At 45.1% G+C, this 19,303-nt stretch overlaps 1 protein-coding gene across 1 annotated transcript; it reads left to right on the top strand.

Moving 5' to 3' along the window:
- Positions 1–60: 60 nt before the first annotated feature.
- Positions 61–18,592, top strand: PPM1K (protein phosphatase, Mg2+/Mn2+ dependent 1K). Its single transcript, XM_066547963.1, has 7 exons — positions 61–151; positions 3,100–3,608; positions 4,156–4,256; positions 11,559–11,724; positions 12,229–12,373; positions 13,203–13,337; positions 13,817–18,592. Exons 2-7 carry the CDS (start codon positions 3,169–3,171, stop codon positions 13,946–13,948), a joined length of 1,119 nt encoding a protein of 372 aa, XP_066404060.1. The 5' UTR covers positions 61–151; positions 3,100–3,168; the 3' UTR covers positions 13,949–18,592.
- The last annotated feature ends 711 nt before the right edge of the window (positions 18,593–19,303 follow it).

Raw genomic sequence — 19,303 nt, 5'->3', positions numbered from 1 at the left:
CGCGGCCGCCGCCGCCGGGGCCGATTGGCCGGGCGGGCTCGGCGGGCGGGGCCGGGCGGCGGCAGCGGGGCCGCGCTGCAGCCTCGGCCGGGGAGGCGCCGCTCTCGCACCGCTGAGGCGCTGCCGCCGCCGGGCCCAGGCGCGGAAGGAGGTAAGGGCCGCCCCCCGGGGGCATGGGCCGGGGGCGAGGGAGGGTGAGGGGCCGCGCTCGCAAGCGTCTCCTGCTTTTGCCCCTTCCGCTCGCCCCGCTCTCCCTTCTCCTTCAGCCGCGGCTGCTGGGCGGGAAGGGCCGCGGCAGGGTTGGGAATGTCAGGGAGCGGGGCTGGCACATCACGGAGCGGGGCTGGGCACGGCTGGCGTTCCGCAGGGGCTGCCGCCGGACGCCGCAGCTTTAATATGCACGGAATAAACGCGGTCTGTGGCAATTCGTGATACGCAAACTGCAGCAGAGACGCCTTTAAACTGCTGCTGTCCGTGTCCAGTTTGCTGTCCGGGCAGGGAGACGAGACTAGATTGACATGGATTTAAAAAAATAAAGCCAAACAACAAAACAACAACGCACCTGCTTTATGGCGAGCTTAACCTCCAGAACCGCACGGTCCTGCCCACAGCCGTGGGGCTGGGAAGGCACGCGAGGCAAGTGCTCTTGGAGTTGTACATTCCTTTTTACATACGTCGGATCCCCTGGGGCAGCAGGCATGCCTTCGCTTTCTTCCGGGTTTCCTTCCCCTTTTCTTCTGGCAGCCTGGAAAATTTCCATCTTCCGAGGAGCAGGCAGCCTGTAAAACAACAGTTTTAATCACCTCATCCCGCTTTAAGTGCTGTGTTTCCCTACCTGTCTGTAGGACCGGTTGCCCTCCAGGAAAACGTGTACAGATGAACAGGATCAGATGGAGCACCTCAAAGCACATTTCTATCTAGAACTGTCCATCTTGGACTTTATCTCTAACACCAGTGCCCCCCTTTTCATTACCTCGGTCTTGTTTTGCCCAGATGGGTCTGCCCAGTGTTTGCAGGCATATCAGCTGGGAAAGCACAGACTGTTGTGTGTCCAGAGCTGTTTACATAACAAACTAAAGAGCAGGTTCCTACTTCTGTCTTGCAGAGACACTTGGAAGGCAAAACTATCGTCACTATTTTTACTTGCCTGGTGAGAGTTGAATTTGATAGGGAACAAATGCATTAATTAGCTGGTGAGTTTGGATTGATCCTCTGATTCATGCTGTGGATACCGGCTAGTCTAAATATAGCAAGCATTTCATGTTCTCTTCTCAAGCTGACAGAAGTGAAAGCGAGCGTGGGTTTTACTAATTGACAGGCTTTTAGTTTGGGCCTGCTGTGTTTCACAGAAGGAAGTTAACCTGCTGCTGTTGCAAGTCAAGGATAGCATGAAAGAAAAAGCAGCTCCAGGAAGTAAACCAGGTTTTAAATACCTGTAAGTATGCTAAAATAAGGGTGTGATATTGCTATCACCCTGCAGTAAAATGAAAAATCCAAAGATTTTAAATAGTTCCATATTCAGCTGGTGCAACAACAGTGATTTCCAGAACATTCAGCCTTTTATCAAGTCAACGGTTAACCTCTAACTGCTACGTAAAGAAACCTTTCCTCTTTTCATGCAACTTAAGAATGGCATGAAAGATAAGCCCACAGCACCTGAAGCAACATGCTTTGAGCTGGGAACAACATGTTTATTGAAGGTCTTCTGAAAGCTCTGTCACTGCCATTTTCTACCAAAGCAACCCGTTACTAATTTACCTTTGATTGCATGTTTTTTGTGAGGACACAGACTTTTATCTAGCAACTTAAAAACATAGTTTTAACAAATATTTCAGATGTAGAGATGCAGTTGTGATTGGCTTGGGCAGAGGACAACAGCAAGGCACTCCAGCCCAGAATTAAAGTGTCTCTGGGGTACAGGTGTTGCTCTTTGCTGCTCAATTACATCAGATCACCCTATCTTTATTATTATTATTATTATTATCATTATTATTATTATTACTACTACTACTACTATTATTATTTTTCGTTCACCATAAGCCTGGGTATATTTAGATCTTTTGTTGTCATATAATACTTCTCACTCATAATTTTGCCCTTAGCAAACTTTGAGTAATTAAATTAGAAATTCCTCACTGGGCTTATATCTTTAGTGTGGTTAGTTACAGTGATCTGTGTGGTCCAGTTTGAATTACTCCATTGCAACCACATGTAATTATTACGAACTGCATCCTTGGACTTGGGTGAAGTTGGGTGTTACTCTACAAACGATCAAATAATCCAATCTTTCTACACTTTTCAGCATGCTATGTGAGTCATCATTAGTGAATTTTTGTCTGTGCTGAGCCAAGTGGTGTGTTTGAATTTATCTGGACTGGAAAAGCGATCTGAGAAGCCAGTACAAGATCTTGTCTGCCTGTGTTATCCCATTTCAGGGTTAGGTGGCAGAGAGCTTCAAGCCAGACAAAGCAGAAAATAGCTGCATGGGGTTTTTTGAGGGGGAAGTTTGTGTGTACAGTTGTGGATGTCCATGGATACACTCTTAGTAATCATTATTATAATTTTTTTAAAAAACACAATTAACTTAACAGCTCTGTGTTAAAAAGTATTGTTCAGGATCTCCATAAATGTGACAGAAACAAATATCATGTGCAGATAAAAAATTTTAAATCTAAGCATATATATTTTTCCTCCCTTTCCCCTGGGAGTCACAGTGCAGATATCTCAGCTGGTGTTTGCAGAGCATGCGTGATAAGCTCATTTTCTCAACCTTATCTCATATTTTCACATATTCATATTTTAGTATTATCATCACTCCCATTTACTCCATCTCGACCCCTTCAACCTCTGAAAACTCGGGATGTCATTCTGCAAGGGGCCAGCAGAAGTTCCTCCCTGGCTCCGTGTGCAGAGCTGGGGCTGGATGTGGGATAGTTTCCCGGTGAGTCACGCACATCCCGCTGCAGTCGCTTCCAGGGAGTGCTGTGCTCCGCATGATTAGCGGGCTCTCAGGGTGACATTGTTTCCTGAATGATGCAACTGAAAAATTCCCTTTCCTGTGCTTCTTGTTTCCTGATCGATTTTCCCTCATTCTCTAAGACATCCCAGCAGCTGCGTACCTTTTGCTCCTGGTCCCTTTTCCCCTGCGAATCTCCGCGAAGACAAGTGATGTCCACAGCTACCCTAATTAACTTGGTACGGAATGGAGGGTTCCAAGTAAGAAGGAGAGCCGCGCTCACGTCCCGCCTCCTGCAGGACGAGAAGCGCCCCGCAGCCGCCTGCTCCATCTCCACCTGCGAGCGCCGCGCCTCCCGCTTCGACCCCGACGGCAGCGGGCGGCCGACCACATGGGACACCTTCGGCATCTGGGACAATCGCATCGATGAACCCATTCTCCTCCCACCCAGCATAAAGTACGGGAAGCCCATCCCAAAGGTGAGCCTGAGCAACGTGGGCTGCGCCAGCCACATCGGGAAGCGAAAGGAAAATGAGGACCGGTTCGATTACGCTCAGCTGACAGAGGATATCCTGTACTTCGCAGTGTACGATGGGCACGGCGGGGCAGCAGCTGCAGACTTCTGTGATAAGTACATGGAAAAATATATTAAGTAAGTTCTCATCAAGGCAATGTGTGTCAAATAAATTACAGCCGAGATTCCTTCTTTAATGGGTTGTACATTGTAGCTAATCCTCCCAGGTTATGTAGCCGCCTGTCCTTATGGGACAGCAGGAGCGCTGGGTGGAGCAGACATGCTATGAATGACCTAATGCGTTGGTATCCGTCCCATTGGGCAAGCCCAAAACAAGAGAAGACAAAAGCACAATTGTGCCCCCTGTCCAGGAAAGGTCTTGGAACACAGGGAGAGTGTGGACTAACAGTTTTCACACAGGCTCTCTGTAATTGCTGACCTATGGTTTGCTTACACTCTTCTGTATCTATCTTATCCCTGAATGCTGGATAAGGAACTTAGCTATTTCCAAAATTACAGGATTATGCTTTCAGTGCACACGGTTAGTAAAATCACATTACCTTTCCATTCAGGTCCAGCATGATTCAGTGGGTACAGGGAGGAGATAGGACTGTGAAACAGATTGATCAGGATGTATATTTCTTGGAAAGAAGTTTAATTTCTTTGTTTACTTGCTTGCTTCCAGGGAATTTCTTGCTGAGGAGGAGGACTTGGAAAATGTTTTGAGCAAAGCTTTTCTAGAAATAGACAAAGCATATGAAAGGCATGCTAATCTCTCTGCTGATGGTAGGTAAAAAAAAATTCTACTCATATAAATATGGAGAATAAAGTTTGTTTTATTTGCTCAGTAGTTTTGCAGTAAAATGTCCAGAAGACTGGCTTGAAAACAATTTTACTTAACACAGGATTTTGCTCTGGTCACTTACTGCAAATAAAACAATTATGCTTTACCTCCTAAAAATTAAATAACTACTGTAAGTCTCAATCAAATTTACTGGAGGAGTTATGGATCTGAATGTTAGCATAATCATCAATGAATTTCTCTTAATGTGATTCTAAAAAGGATTATGTTTGTCAAGGTAGCAAAGAGTGATTTAGATTTGCAAGGACCGTAATTTTACTAGTAAGAAATGTGGAGAGGGGTGTTTTTGATTCTCTTTTTTTATTATTATTTTAGAGGCAGGGGGTGTGTGCTTTTATATGTTTGCTTTAAAGCTGTTAGTCCCGTGGATTAAAAGCAACAGTGTCAAAGTTCCCCTTCCTAACTTGGCTGCTGCACCTGAAGAGGAACATAAGCCAAAATTAATGAAGTCCATATTGCTTCTGTACAAACAGAATCACAGGAGTAGCTGAGTGGGAAAGGGAAAAAAGCAGTGAAGAGGAAAACAAGTTTGGCCGTGGTAAGGCTGTGGTAAAGCTGGTACCAGCTCTTTTAGACTCCCATTTAATCCTGGCTGTTAATGAAATTCTTGTATATGTGTCTAGAGACTAAGTACCTCTGAAGTTCCAGTTGCAGCAAGCAGAGCTTATAGTGAGTCACTTAGGAAGGGAGATAGAAGTACCTGTCCCAGTTCTGTCACAGGAGCTTTCTCAGCCATGAGATACAATTTTTGAGAATAAGTTTAGCCAGTTTTAAAAAGAAAACCCCAAACAAACCAAATAAAAAAAAAAAACAAAACAACCCAAACAACAAACACCTACCCACAACAGAAAAAAACCCAAACAAAATCCCCCACAAACAACCAAATGAAAAACCTGTCCCCGTGCTGGTGCAGGCACAGGCAAAATAGCTGAGGTTTTACCACAAAAACAGAAACTGTAAAAGTCTTCTCTCCAAGAAAGACTAGAAACCAAGAAACCCTGTATGGACTGAAGTGATACTGTATTCTCAAGCTGCTTTTCTGAAGCACTGGTTGAATACAGTCAAGTAATGGGGTGACTTTCTGCACTTTAATTGCTAGATGAATCTAGGTAGGCTCAAATGCAGATCAGGTAGCCTGACTGCTGCAGCACTGCCTCTTACCTTAGCCTGCACCAAGGATCAGGAAAAAAGTCTCAAGCTCTGAGATGCAGCCCTTAAAAAAGGAGGATCAGATCTATAAAGGTAATTTTCCTATTGCATTTCGTGTTGTAAAAAAGACCAGAGTTAATTTTGACCTATGAGCTGAGTTTTAGCTGGGCTCTTGAGAGACATCAGCAGAGCAGATGTGCTTTTTATCCCACAGCCTCTTTGCAAATGTATTTTCTTACCAACCCAAATCCAAGACAGTATTTGAGTACAAGTTTGTGTGCTTCCCTGGATCAGGCCCTTCCATTTTCAGATCTAATTGTCCCCTTCCCTGCCCCTTTGTGTGTATGACAACTCTTGGTTTGGCTCATTGTAGTGACCTCTGTGTCAGAGCAGCTCCTTGAGGAAAAGGACTGAGAACTGTACTGGATGTATTATTCTGTTTTTTCTGAAAACTATTTTAAATCATAACAGTTTGTAAGTGAGACTTACAGAATTGGATAAGAACAATATTTGACAAACTGTGCAGCAAGTAGAGCATTTTAGAACTGCTTATAGGATTTTTTTCATAACCAATTAACTGGTGCTGCTTAATGCCAGAAAATGTATGCAATGGTTTCCAGGATACTGCACAAGCCCCCTTCATTAAAAAAGCAAAATAGAGGGTAAAAGAGTTGCCAAACATCCACAGGGGCCACGCTCTGGCAGGCACTCGGTGTTTCTCAGGCTGAGCACCTGCAAGCTCTTGCAGGAACCTCGGGGATCTAAGAGAGCCCATTGTTCTTGGCTGAAAATCAAGCTCTAAGGCAAAGAATGGAGTAACAGGGTGCAAAGTCAAGTTTGGATTTCTGAACAGATTAAACTTCTCGCATATCTGTTGTTAAAGTAACTCAATACTTTGTTGACTGCTTTGTGTGGATATTTTTGTTGTTGCTGATGTTTTGAAAGTTACATAAAATTTCAGTGCTTGGTATGTGTCTTTGTTAGAATCCTGCTTCCAAACTGATTCAGTTTGCCAGCAAAATTTCTGATTAAGTGTGGCTATTCTGGATGTGACAGTCAAGACAGTTGCTAGAGTATCTTGAAGTTGGTGGTTGATTGTGTAATTTGGTGTATCTGGGTTACACTGGATGCTCCCCAAGTCTGACCTCCTTTTGAAACCTGGCCATAGCTGATGAAGTGCAAAATAATAGCTTTGACTTGGTCCAGCAGATGACCCTTCCAGGGCTCACTCCCTTCACTGTCTGCAAAAACAAACAGTGCACATTAAGGATGTCCAGCTCTTTACTAACACACAGCCAGCTCTAAAACTTGTACCTGGGTGTTTGAAGGAAACTAAACCCTGGGACAAATCCCTGTAGCCAAAATGGCATGTTTGAGGCATTGTTTATAGTACTATTTAAGGGGTAAGCCCTTACATAAGGCATAAATTTAACAGGACTAGAGCAGTCTCCTTGGGAGACCCCAGCTATGTCTTCAAGGGCATGGCCTTCTGTAGGTCACTTAACAATGATACAGTATTTGAAATTATAGATAGAAAATACATAGCATGGTAGTTCCAGTGAGCTTTCAATAATAAAAATGGTTTATGAGTGTGTTCCAGGCACTGCTGCTGTGTCTGGCATGCAGCTCACCAGTGCTATTGCCAGCTGTATTGGCCTGCTGGGGCCTGCTGCAGTAACCCCTCTGACAGTGACCTATACCTGCTGTTTCACACAAAAGCATAAGAAACTTGCTGTAGGCAGGTCTGGGATAATCTCTGCTCTGCCTGAATCCTGTGTAATCATTAACAGCTTAGAGCTATGTCTGAGCCCTGAAGCTTGGTGTTTGATACCTCTTCAAAAATGCGTTTTCATTCATGTCCATGCATTTAAATAGAGGCCAGTCACTTTCAAATCACTGCTAAAGTTAGGTATAGAACATAAAGGAAGCTCACATCCAACAAATGACATTATCCATGGCCCCCAGAGATGGGCAGAATTTTCTGCTATTTTTTACCAGCCGTAAAACCTAAAACATAAAGGCTGAAAAGCTTTGCTCAGCAAGGATAGAAATAAGAAATTAAATTCTGTGCTTGAGGAAATTTGAGCATTTCCCTGAAGAAATGTAAGACAAACCCTTTCTTGGCCTACTGGAATCCTACCAGGTATTGTTACTGCTTCTGTTCACTGTGAGCCAGAGAAAACAAGAGGGAGTTTGTCCATCAACCTCCACATTCAGTGCATCCAACTCCAATCACATTGGCCACTCACATCTGGAATAGCCATCTTGTTAAAACAGAACCAGGTATTAACTTTTCTACCCATGTTTGAAAGGATTCTAATTGTTGAATCTTATTGTGCTGACAAACAGCAGAAGTTATTTTAAAGTAATTCTATTTTTAAAGTAATGTTTGTTTTGTTGGGTTTTTTTAAGTTACCGTTCAAAAATTATTTTCATTTCTTTAAATATGTTAACCTGCAACACTGAGGGAAAGGGAGAGCTGCAGAAATTGTACTTGAATATTTAATAAATTTGTCAGCATTGTAAAGGCAGCCTTTTTATCCAAGGGCTCTGATTATTACCTGATCAATTTAGAAGACACTAATTAAAATATTAAAGGTATGTTTGTTTTGGCTATTTCCCATTAGTCAGAACAATTCATAAACTTCTATCCAGTGCCTTTAAGATGGCCTCATTTCATTTGGCACTGGTTTGAACTCCCCATATTGGTGTAATTACCTTGAGGGAGCAGATATTCTTCAGTGGCCACTCTTGCCATATAGGAGACAGCTGGTCCTCTAGCATTGATAAAATTCTTCATTTGATAGGTTGGTTGGTTACTTATCTCCATAGGGGAGACTAAATTTAGATTTTATTTGGGCTGAATTTAAACTGGTTTTGTCACACAGTTTTAGTGAGAAGGTGAGAACACTGGCAATTCCCCAGAAATACCAAGGCTGATTTACCAAGGCCAAAGATGCAGGTGCTTCCTACGTGACCTGCACAGGGCAGTGCAGGCAGACCTGAGAGTGACTGACTCCACCTCCTGTTCTGCAGCCCTTATTCTTGCATCTCCAGTGTTGCAGGTTTATTTTGTTTGAACAAAGTCCCTGGGTGAATTTCCTATTTGCCTCTGTGTGCGTGTTATTTGTGGCAGACACTGTACCTGGTCAGCAGCTCTAGAACTGGAGGCCCTGGACACTTTAAGCTGGGCTTCAGTGGAAAAAGAGATCTGCTTAATTTTGTCCCAGGTGAAGGAGTCCAGCGGTTCCTAGCCTGGACTACTGGAAGGTTTCCACATCCTCTTTGTCACATTAGTTGAGATGACTTGCAGTAGAAGTTGTCCAGTGAGTGTTAAGAACCTATTGAAAGATCTTAGTTTTATAGTGATATTGTTAGGAAAACAAACTCTTTAATTGTTAAAACCAATACATGTGCTGATGCAACATATTTTGTGTTAAACTAGTAGCAGTTGTAGAAAAGCATTAGAAATGCAATCCCATCATCATTCCTGTGGTTTTGAACTGTGCTAGAAATCACATAATGCTACATCTGGCTTCATGCATGTTCTTGCATCCCTACCCAGAGCATGAACTGGATCCAAGGAAGAGATTGTGAGCAGCATGTATTTTTTCCTAGGAGTGCTATTTAACTAATAAACATATAAAGTTCAAGTCACTACCAATATATTTTACCAATATATTTTTCTTTAGTACCAGCCCTTGATTTTGTGATAGCAGCTCTTTTCATTGGGAGTTTGCACTGAAAAGATGCAGATTCACCTGAATTCCAAATATTTCCAGTCTTCTGTGAATTGAAGACTATGATTTAACTTTTCATATGTTTCTCAGCATAGTTCTAAAACCACAGAATGAAATGGGAAAGTAGCAGCAGTTCTGCATTAATTTTAATGTCTATATAAAAGGTATCTTCTGTAAAATAAAAAGGTAGTTTAACATAAGTTGCTCTATTTCACTTGTTCTAACTGTTGGCTAAAACAGGTATTTTACTGGTTCTACTAAAATTTCTAATTGCACTGGTACTTTTTAATATCTTATTTTCATAATGTGCCTCAAAGTGACCCTGCACTGGGCTAGTCCTTGCTTCAGATGAGAAACAGGATGTCAGTGCCCACCAGTGCCACCAGTCAGAAGCTGCCACATCCAGTTTCCAGTGTCCCAGCCTGCATGGCCCTGGCACAGTCTAAGGTGTGACCATGGCCACTGATGGTCACCTCTGACCTGCTGGTTCAGCGTTCAGCTAAACCCAATCCTCGCTGCAGTAATAATACCTGTTTTAAATAATAACACCAGCTTAATTAACACCTGTTTGTGAGGGTTTGTGTTTGGGTTCTTTTGATTCATGGACTCGCTTCTTTCACTGCACAACAAGGCTCAATGCATCTTCCAGGGCTTGGTGACTTCCGTTTACTCCCAGCCCCGTTTGACTTACAGGGTGCTGAGACCTCACAGGGTTGGGGAAGGAGGCTGTAAAGATCTCACAGCTCTTGCATTTCTGTTGCTACCTGTTGGCATCTGGTCAGATTTGGGGCTGCCTGGCATTCCTTGGGGTCAAACACAAAGTCCTGTCTCAAATCTGTCCCTGGGGCTGCGGGGCCAGAGGTAGGAGCACATGTAGTTGTAGCTGATCTCTGCAGAAGCAGTGGTGGAAAGACAGTGACATGTTAACTGTTAGTACATGAAAACAAGAATATAACTGGGGAGTCACATTCCTAAGCAAGCCCAAAACTCATCTCAAATTGGCTTGCTTTGAAAAACCAGAACTACTGGAAAAGCCCAGAATGCAGGTGACCTACAGAGGGCCTTTCAAGGGAAATTGCATTGGCTGTAGATGCAAATGTATTCCAGGCAGTAGCTGGTCCTGTCCAGACATTTTGATGTAATAGGTCAAGTTAGCAGAAGCTTTCCAGGCCTCACTTGCTGGGTTTCCTCTGCAGAATCTGCAGGTAGAGACAATAACAACTGTAAAGTGGGACTTGCCCTTTCAAAAAGCAAAGAAAATTAGGAAAGCTGGGCAGTTTTTCTGGCATTTCTTCACTGCAGCTGATACAACAGATCTTTTTCCTGAAATAGGCACTTACATTTCTCTTTTTCAAGAGTTTCTTTTTTTTTTCTTTTCCATTTTTTTTTCTGTTTTTCTCCAGTCCATTGTAGCAATTGAAATGAGAAGCCCTCAAATCTGCCTGCATGAGTGAATCCAGGCAGGTCCCTGAGTGCAGTCAGCCAGCTCAGCTCACTCCCTTGCCCTGCAGGGGAGAGCAGCACCAGGGCTCTATTTTGCACTCACAGTGAACCCCTGCCAGGTGATCCCAGCAGTGCCCCGGGACGCTTCCCAGACAGCCACTGCCACCTGCATCAGTTTGCAGGCACAAGGCAAGGCTGAATCTCAGAATCCAGCTTCACCTTTTGCACTGGGACCTCCAACAAGGTGACAGGGAGCACCTTTCCTGGAAAAAGGCAGGAAGCCAGTTGGCTGAATCCCCCTCTGGGGGAAGCAGAGGGGGAGTAACAGCTCTGACAGCAATAGAAGGATGCCACAGACTGATCTACTGCTTCCCTCTGGTGGAATTACAGTTACTGTAACTATAATTTATAAATTACTGTAACTATAATTTATCAATTACTATATAATTGCCCACTTCACCACCTAAAAGAAAGAAAGAGCCATGACCCTTATGGTGACCTACTTGTGCAGTCACTATGCCCAGGGATAAGGACAATAACCCTGTAATTTGAGGCGAGCTCATGGGGCTGAAAAACTGCTACAAACTGAAAGGAAGCTACTGTACCTTGTACTGCTTTTATCCCACTTGCCCTGTTTGCATAGAGCCATGTTGTTGCACAGAAACACTTCATCCTTCCCCCTTCCCCTCTCTTCCTCCAGCCCTACATGCATGCATGTTTGCTGCTTTTTTTTTTTTTTTGTATGTGTAAATTTAGTTTTAACTTCAAAGCAGTTACTTGCTGATTAGGTAGAGCACAAGTTATCTTTATTTTACCAATTGAAACTGTTGCTGTTATAAAGGGCTCCACTCTTTGAGGCAGTGCTAAAACTTCTCTCTTTGATGACATTCGTAGCAACTCTGCTGAGCTCTGGGACCACTGCAACGGTGGCTCTGCTCCGGGATGGAATTGAGCTGGTTGTGGCAAGTGTGGGAGACAGTCGTGCTCTGCTGTGCCGGAAAGGAAAGCCCGTGAAACTCACCATTGACCATACCCCAGAGAGAAAGGAGGAGAAGGAAAGGTACCTGCAGGCTGATGATGTGGCTTCCCAGAGCACAATGGACTTCTGCTCTGCTGCTGGGTTGGGCCATAAAGAAAGCAGAGTTGAACATAGAGCCCTTAGACCGCTCAGAGCTGGCAGTAAGCTCCAGCCACTGGGTCCCTTTTAGAGGACCAGGGATGTGGAAAGACCTCCATGAGCATAAGATCTCAGCAGTAAGATCAGCATCACTGAGATTGAGAACACAGCTATGATCACCAGGTTCAGACTTGTGCAAAAGTGCCAAGTTAGAACCAACTCAGAACCTGAGGAAATGCACTGTGGTTCCCAGGTCAGGACTCAGCCCACCAAGACACATCACTTCCATAGAGTCCTTCAAACAGCTAAAGCCAACCCTCAGCCCCCCAGCACAGGCTCTCCATACATCATTCCTCATTCTAGCTACTGACAGATATAGAGGATATAGATAGGGGTAATGGTATGAAGCAGTAACTCATTTGCTTTTTCTTTTGTGCTTCTGGACAGGATTAAGAAGTGTGGTGGCTTCATTTCCTGGAACAGTTTGGGACAGCCTCATGTGAATGGTAGACTTGCAATGACACGGAGCATAGGAGATTTGGATCTTAAAAACAGTGGTGTGATAGCCCAGCCAGAAACAAAAAGGGTCCAGGTAAAAGAAGGTCTGGTTTACAGGGACAGCAGCACTTGGACTAAGGGCTTCATAGGTATTTGATGCAGTGGTGGTACCCACACAACACAAGTCCAGGTGAAGCCTGATGGCTATGCATTGTTTTTTACTGAAATAACCAGAGAACAACTCTCATTAAGTTGTTTCAGATTAACACTAACAGGACAGAAAGGAATCTGGTACTAAATTCAACCAGATCAACTTCTAAATCTCACTTCTCACAGCAAAATATATGATGAGGGAAGAAAGGTAACCATGATATGTATTACAGCTGTTAGTCTGTTTGGGTCCTGTGGTCAAATGAATAATTTTGAGGCTAATGCTGGTATAAAACCATCACTGAGAACTGGGTGGGATATGGATGGGCTGCCATCAAAAAAGTAGGATGTATAGAATTTGCACAGTTGAGAGGAAGAGGGGCAGGAGGAAAGGACAGCTGCATGTATCTTACCGTGGCTCTGTAGTCATCTAGAAAACAAACACCAGAAGGTATTCAACTTCCACTTTGGCAGGAAGCTCTCCTGTCAATTCATGTTCTGTTTGTTACTTTTCCCCAATGCACCTCCCAGGGCCCTAAGAACTTCTATTGCTTTGGTCCCAATAGAGTGCCACCCATGAGGGGTTTAGGGAGATGACTGCAGTGCTGTCGTGTCTTCCTTGAAATCCTCAGCTTCAGGAGAAATTTTGCAGGAGAGCACACAGCACCCTAAGAAAATAAAAAAGTGTTTTTCAAGAGTGTAAAACCATGGGGGCCATTCCCTTGCCTTGCAGCACTCACCCAGGTCATGCACTCCCTGTGCCTCTGTTGCAGCTGCACCATGCAGACGACAGCTTCCTGGTGCTGACCACCGATGGCATCAACTTCATAGTGAACAGCCAGGAGATCTGCAACTTCATCAGCCAGTGCCATGACCCTGCTGAGGCCGCCCACGTGGTCACTGAGCAGGTAATGCCAGCGCTGCTCTGGGCACCAAGGGCTCCTGGTTGGGCTGGTTTGGCTTAAAAAACTAGGGTTTTGTTTACATAATACCACACATTCAACTGAATTGAATGGTGTTGGATGAGACACTCACCATTCCTGCTGGCCAGCCTTTTCCTTACCCTGGGTCTTGCCACATCCTTGCCAGGCATCACATCAATTACCTTGTTTAGCTCACTGTCCATCGAACTGCATGGGATTGTAACTGCAGCTTCTGCCTGTGCTGAAAATGTCATTGTCATAGACAGAAATGGCCAGTTTCTGACCACGGTTCTGGATGGTAGCATATCCTATGGGAAGCTCTGGGGCAAATCAGAATGGAGTATCAGGGTTGGGAAGGGTCAAGGGAGTCTTGGGCCTCAGGGTCTGTCTGTCCTAGGTGAAGCCAGACATTGTTTCCCTTTCCAAGCGAGACACCGATGCTGACACTTTGTTTCTTCTCTCAGGCAGCGCAGTTTGGCTCTGAAGACAACAGCACAGTTGTCATAGTGCCATTTGGAGCTTGGGGCAAGTACAAGAACGGGGAGATTACCTTCTCCTTCAGCCGCAGTTTCGCTTCCAGCGGGAGGTGGGCGTGAAGACAACGCCGCAGCGATCATTTCCTGCCGTCACCTGGACACAGTGTGCTACAGGAGAACACCTCCATCTGTTCTAAGGCTGACTCAGTGTCTTGTCCATCTCTTCTGTTCCCAGTGTTAGAAGATGCCACTGCTCCCTTGGTGCGTAGTGCCCGTTGTTGCTTACGGCTGACCGTGTCTCGCTGCCCGCGTCATTCCCGGCGGCATCGCGGCAGCGTCCTGGGTTTGTCGCCCCAGCAGCTCCACACATCAATTTGTTCACATAGACGAGGTTCTGGGCTTTCACCTGAGGCTGGAGGGGGTGCACAGTCATTTCATGCCTACCTGTACTCCTCAGGACCCTCAGCTCCCTGGCAGCTGTGAGTCCCTGTGCCACATGCTGGCTTCCTTGTCCGATAAAACACAGGGGAACAAACGCACAATGTTCTTAGGTAGACAGAAAGAGGGTTTGTTGTCTTCTTCTGCTGCAGCCACCTGAAACTCCCCTGTGCTCCAGGAGAAGTGGGTGAAAAATAAAGGAGAAATTTCAGAATGTTTAGGTTCTGATGCCAGTGGGATTTGGTGTAGCTGTACAAGTTCCTGAGACAGTGCTGCTTTGTGCTCTCACTGCCATCATCCGTGATCCTCTAGCTCCAAGGAGACAGACCAGGCTGGAGCCATGTGCTGTTGGACAGATGGGAACCTTTCTCCATTGGGTCCAAAGCCTGTGCAGTCTCTGTGGACCATGCAGCAGCCCTTTGCACTGTCTTCTCTTTGCTGTCAGTGCCTGACAGAAGCACAGAGGAGGGAAAAAGACGCACAGTTTTGATATCCAGAGACTCGTCAACTTGAATTTCTTTTTTTTTTTTTAATAAAGAAAATAAGGTAATTTCAAAGAGTTTACTCTTCAAGATCTGATGCGTAAGACAGTTTATTTCTTCATACATACATGAAGATTTTCCTGCCCTCTGCTGAAGGTGTCTGAGTTAGTTGTGATCCCTCATGTCTCTTCATGGTACACCAGGAGATATAAATTGCCCCAAACAAGCTAAAGAAAGGAGGGAGCATTATAACAATGTAAGGTAATTTTTGTAAATTTTGGGCATTGTTTTGAGTAGATATCAGATATTCAGATGCCAGAAAGGAATTTTATACTTAAAGGAAGTGTTTCCACTTCCCTTCTTGGAGGGGAATCTGTATCCAGTGAACATGGGGTGACCAGAGCTCTGATCCAGCTCATATCATTGCTGTGACATGGACTGCAGGCGACATGTTGGCACAGGTGAAGATCTGTCCTGGTGTGCCTCATTCAGACCTCTTCCTTCCTCTATTCCATGTCAGCTGTCAGCTCCTGTGGCAGTAAAATATGGGCAGAGAAGAATTGGTCTTTTCTCAGACTTGCCACAGTATTTTTCCTTCTCTGGATGCTTCCAATAGCACAATTGTAAAAACAAAACAAAAGAGAAGTTGCCTGATGCTAAATCACCTTGTAAAAAAAAAAAAAAAAAAGAAAAAGCATTCTGAGGTGCCTGGACTGATTCTGATTTTCCAGTGTGAAATACATATTTTTATTACTTTTATCCCTTTCCTTCAGTCCAGGGTTAGCCCTTAGGCAGTCAAGTCCATTAGTTTTTCCTTGTCTGTGGTGGAAGGCCCAGCAGAGCACCATGTGGTACTGACAGCATTAAGTACTGGGTGTGCAGAGTGCTCTGGTTTTGTCCGTCCCATCACTTGGTGTGGTGTGCACAATGTCCTTATTTGGGCTGTAACTGCAGTGGTGTGTGTAAATCTCTGCTGTACTGGATGCTGGTGCCCAGGCCTGTGCAGTGAGCACACCACTGGTTTACAATCCTAATTCCCTCTCTCTCCTCAGATTTTCCCCAGAGTCTGGGTTCAGTGTTCACCTGAGGTCAGGATGGTTGCTGTTGGGGGGTTTTATTTCTCCTAACAGCACAGTTGTCTTCTTGGGGGAAGGATCCATCCATAACTTCTTTGAAATTTTGCCAAGGATGGGATAGGACAAAGCTCTGTGAAACAGAGGGTGATTAGATTCAGGTGCATTGGTGGTTGCTATTGCTGCTTCTCTACTATCACAGAACACTTGGGTTGGGAAGGACTCCCAGGCACCATCTCACCTCCAGTCCTTTCTATTGGATCCATTGCTTTCTTTGTCCAGTTTCTTTTTCACTCCTGGGGCAATTCCTGTCATTGCTGCTGTTGTTTGAGTCCTGCCTCAAGCCCAGCCCTCTCAGAGCACTCAACTGAGGCTCAGTGGCACAGGCCAGGCCCCAGTATGGGGCAAAAGCAGCTGGTTTTCACTGGGGTGGGCAAGGCACCCCTCCATCGGGTGACACACCGGTTTGCCAGGGTTGGTGCCCATTCAGGTGTAAAGTCCCAGGCTCTGGGTGGTGATACCTGTGCTAGGAACCTGCCCAAACCCTTCCACACACCCTGCCAGCCAGGGAACAGCTGCCTCAGGGTGCATTTCAGTGTTGCCTCACCCAGAAATCTTCTCTTGTACCATGATGACACCAGATTCCACCAACCCCATGATGTGCCAACAGTGTCAGCAGCATTAGCAGCTCATGTAAGCATGAACAAGGACCCCTGGACCCTGCACAATCATCCACACCAATCCAGAGCGAGGAGAGGGAGATGTATTCCCTCATCCTCTTGTGGAGACAAGACAGTTCCTGCAGCTCAGCAAGGCCATCCATGCCAGGACACAGCCCAGAGCCACTGTTTGTATAAACACATTCCCAGCTTCAGCCTTATAGAGGATAAGCAGTGCAGCCAGCAAACTCCCTGACTCCTGCAGGAGGTTGTGGCTGCTGCAGCAATAACACAGTGGATACAAAGCTGCTGCTGTCCGTGCCCCATGTTAGGTGCCAAAAAGGACCATGGAAGATGAACCCTGGCTGAACATCAGCTGCCCAAGCTGCTCTTATCACTCCCCTTCTCAGAAGAGTGGGGGCTGGAGCCAGAAAATAAAGTTAAAAGACCCCAAAACCTGGTCAAGATAAAGATTATTAATAAAGAGTGTTACCAGCCCCTTTTGAGGTGCCAATACACTGCCCAGCATTGTGAGGATGCTGTGGGGAGAGGAGCTCCATCCCAGCCAGGCCCAATAAACACTTTAGGTTTTCCATCTGGTCATTAGGCCTCCTGCAGCCCATGGCAGCTCTGCAAGCAACCAGCTCCACTGTACTCCCCCACGGACTGGCAAGATCCTCCTGCACAGCAGAGCCCCTTCAGCTTGAGGACAAAGAGCAAATTGTTCTAAAACGACAGCTGCCTGCCAGAGAGGTTTATTATTCCAGGACAGTGAAGGATCTCACACTTTGAATGAAACAAAATGGAATGTTTGCTCTCTAGCTCACTGTCTTTCCTGTGCATCTGAGTTCTCAACAAAGAGTATTTTTTTGTTTATGATAGACTGAACCAAACATTAGGGGTGACCTCCTGAGCAAACTGAAAAAAAATGTTCACTTTTTTCTACCTTTTAGGGGATGGATTCTGAAATCCATTGGATTTGGTAAGAATATTCTCCTGCCTGAACATGCTCCCTGGAGCAGTGGAATCTCTCTCTGTACAGGCACTGTAGGAGGGTGGGCTATGGGTGCAGAAAGGCAAAAATGCTGTCCAGCCAAGTATTCATTTTTACTGTGAGGATATGGAAAGCACGAGGGTGGCCTCATGTTGCTGGAGGATTTACTAGGAGAGGTGTTGAGGCTGCAGATGGATTTCCAACTTAAGTCTCCCCGCCACTTGCAAAGATGGGGGTTTCATGCTTTATAGAGGGAACTCCCAAAAAAGTAATTTGCAGCCTGGATTTAGGAGAGCTGGTCTCTCTGGGTGATGAATGTAGCACAGGAGACTGAAATGAGGCAGAGATACAGTAATTAATTGAATATAGGCCTTCATTACAGTTAGTCCCCTCTGGGCTGAAATGCTTAGGGCTGGAGAATAATCCTGGAGCAGCTGAAAATGGGCGTGTGGAGAGAAATCAGCAATATCACTGCTTTTTACATATTTGGAAAATGAGAGAAGCTTAGACTCACCACAGGATTTCTGCTGCGTTCCCTGGGATCAGGGTTCCATGAGCCACGTTTTCTGTCTCAGCTGGTGGATGTGCAGTGGTAAAAGACATTGGGATTCTTAGCTAAGGGAGAAGCACAAAACAAAAGCTATGAGTGAAACTGGTTTAATAATAATTTATTTTAAAACCCTTCAGTTGGGCACTGCCAGGTCACTGCTCACTCACCCAAGAAGCCAAATGTACAGTACAAGAACACTCTGGGCATTCCTTGGTTCCAAACTGCTGTTCTGAATGCAGAGATACCCATCAGGTGCCCTCTTGACCTGGGATATGGAGTGCTTGGGCAGTGATGCCTGTCATAACTTTCTTACAGACTTAAGTGCAATCATGCACATTTATTACATGCTTTGCCTTGGGGCTGTGTAATTTCTGTGGTTTGATGTTTATCTTTGGTGTAATCAGTGGTCAAATTTCATCTACTATGAAATTTTATAGAGGTGCCCATCTCGCCTTCTTTTTTCTTTAGAAATGTTTTTCCATCTTCATAAACTCAAAGCTACAGTAGAGCAGCTAAGTCTGTACTGGAATGCTTATAAGATCTTTCAATAAAGAATTGGCTTCTAGGACCTGTGTCACTACAAATGGATTTTTCTTCTTCCACCACATTGCCAACAACCAGAAAAGCTGCAGCTTCTCAAGCTGTGTCACGGCTGTCCTGTTAGCCCCGGGCCTCAGTCCTTGCCATAAAAAGCTGCTGATAACCAAGGCTTTGGCTACAAAGACCTTCTCCCAGCGATAACCAGTGCAAAGCACCTCCTGTCTCTGGGCTGTGCTGCACCAGGATGTAATGTTCTAACTTGCTATTTCTGTCTGCCTGGGTGGCTGTCATGGTGAGCGATGCCAGCCTGTGACACAAAGCAAAGAAACAAATTGGGCCTCTGCAGTTTTGCTGCTGCATGAATTCAAAGCTGCTCTGTTACACTTGAAGACACTATAAGGAAAAAGTAAGAGCTGAGGTTTTAACTCAGCTGCAGAAGTAGCCCTGAGATCACTGGTATTTTTAGTTAATACAGCTTTTCACAGCTGGGCTCAAACCTATTTTACTCTCTCTCCCTTGAAGGCATCAGCCTTAACTTCAATGACATCTTAGTTTCCTACAGCTGAGCTCCAGCATTTCTTTTTAGGAGCAGAGTCCTTTTCTGCTCTCCTTTGTTGCCAATCCACATCTCAGTTCAGTTTGGAGCTGATCAGCTCTTGGATATATGCACATATCCCATGGTGGTCTTGTAATCACTGCTCACATGGGTAAATTTGGAGAGCTTGGGTGGTGTGCTGGA

This window comes from Molothrus aeneus, chromosome 4 (genome assembly GCF_037042795.1).
Source record: "Molothrus aeneus isolate 106 chromosome 4, BPBGC_Maene_1.0, whole genome shotgun sequence".
Classification (NCBI taxonomy): Eukaryota; Metazoa; Chordata; class Aves; order Passeriformes; family Icteridae; genus Molothrus; species Molothrus aeneus.
The sequence above is the reverse complement of the archived record's forward strand: the minus strand, read 5'-3'. Positions and strand labels throughout refer to the sequence as shown.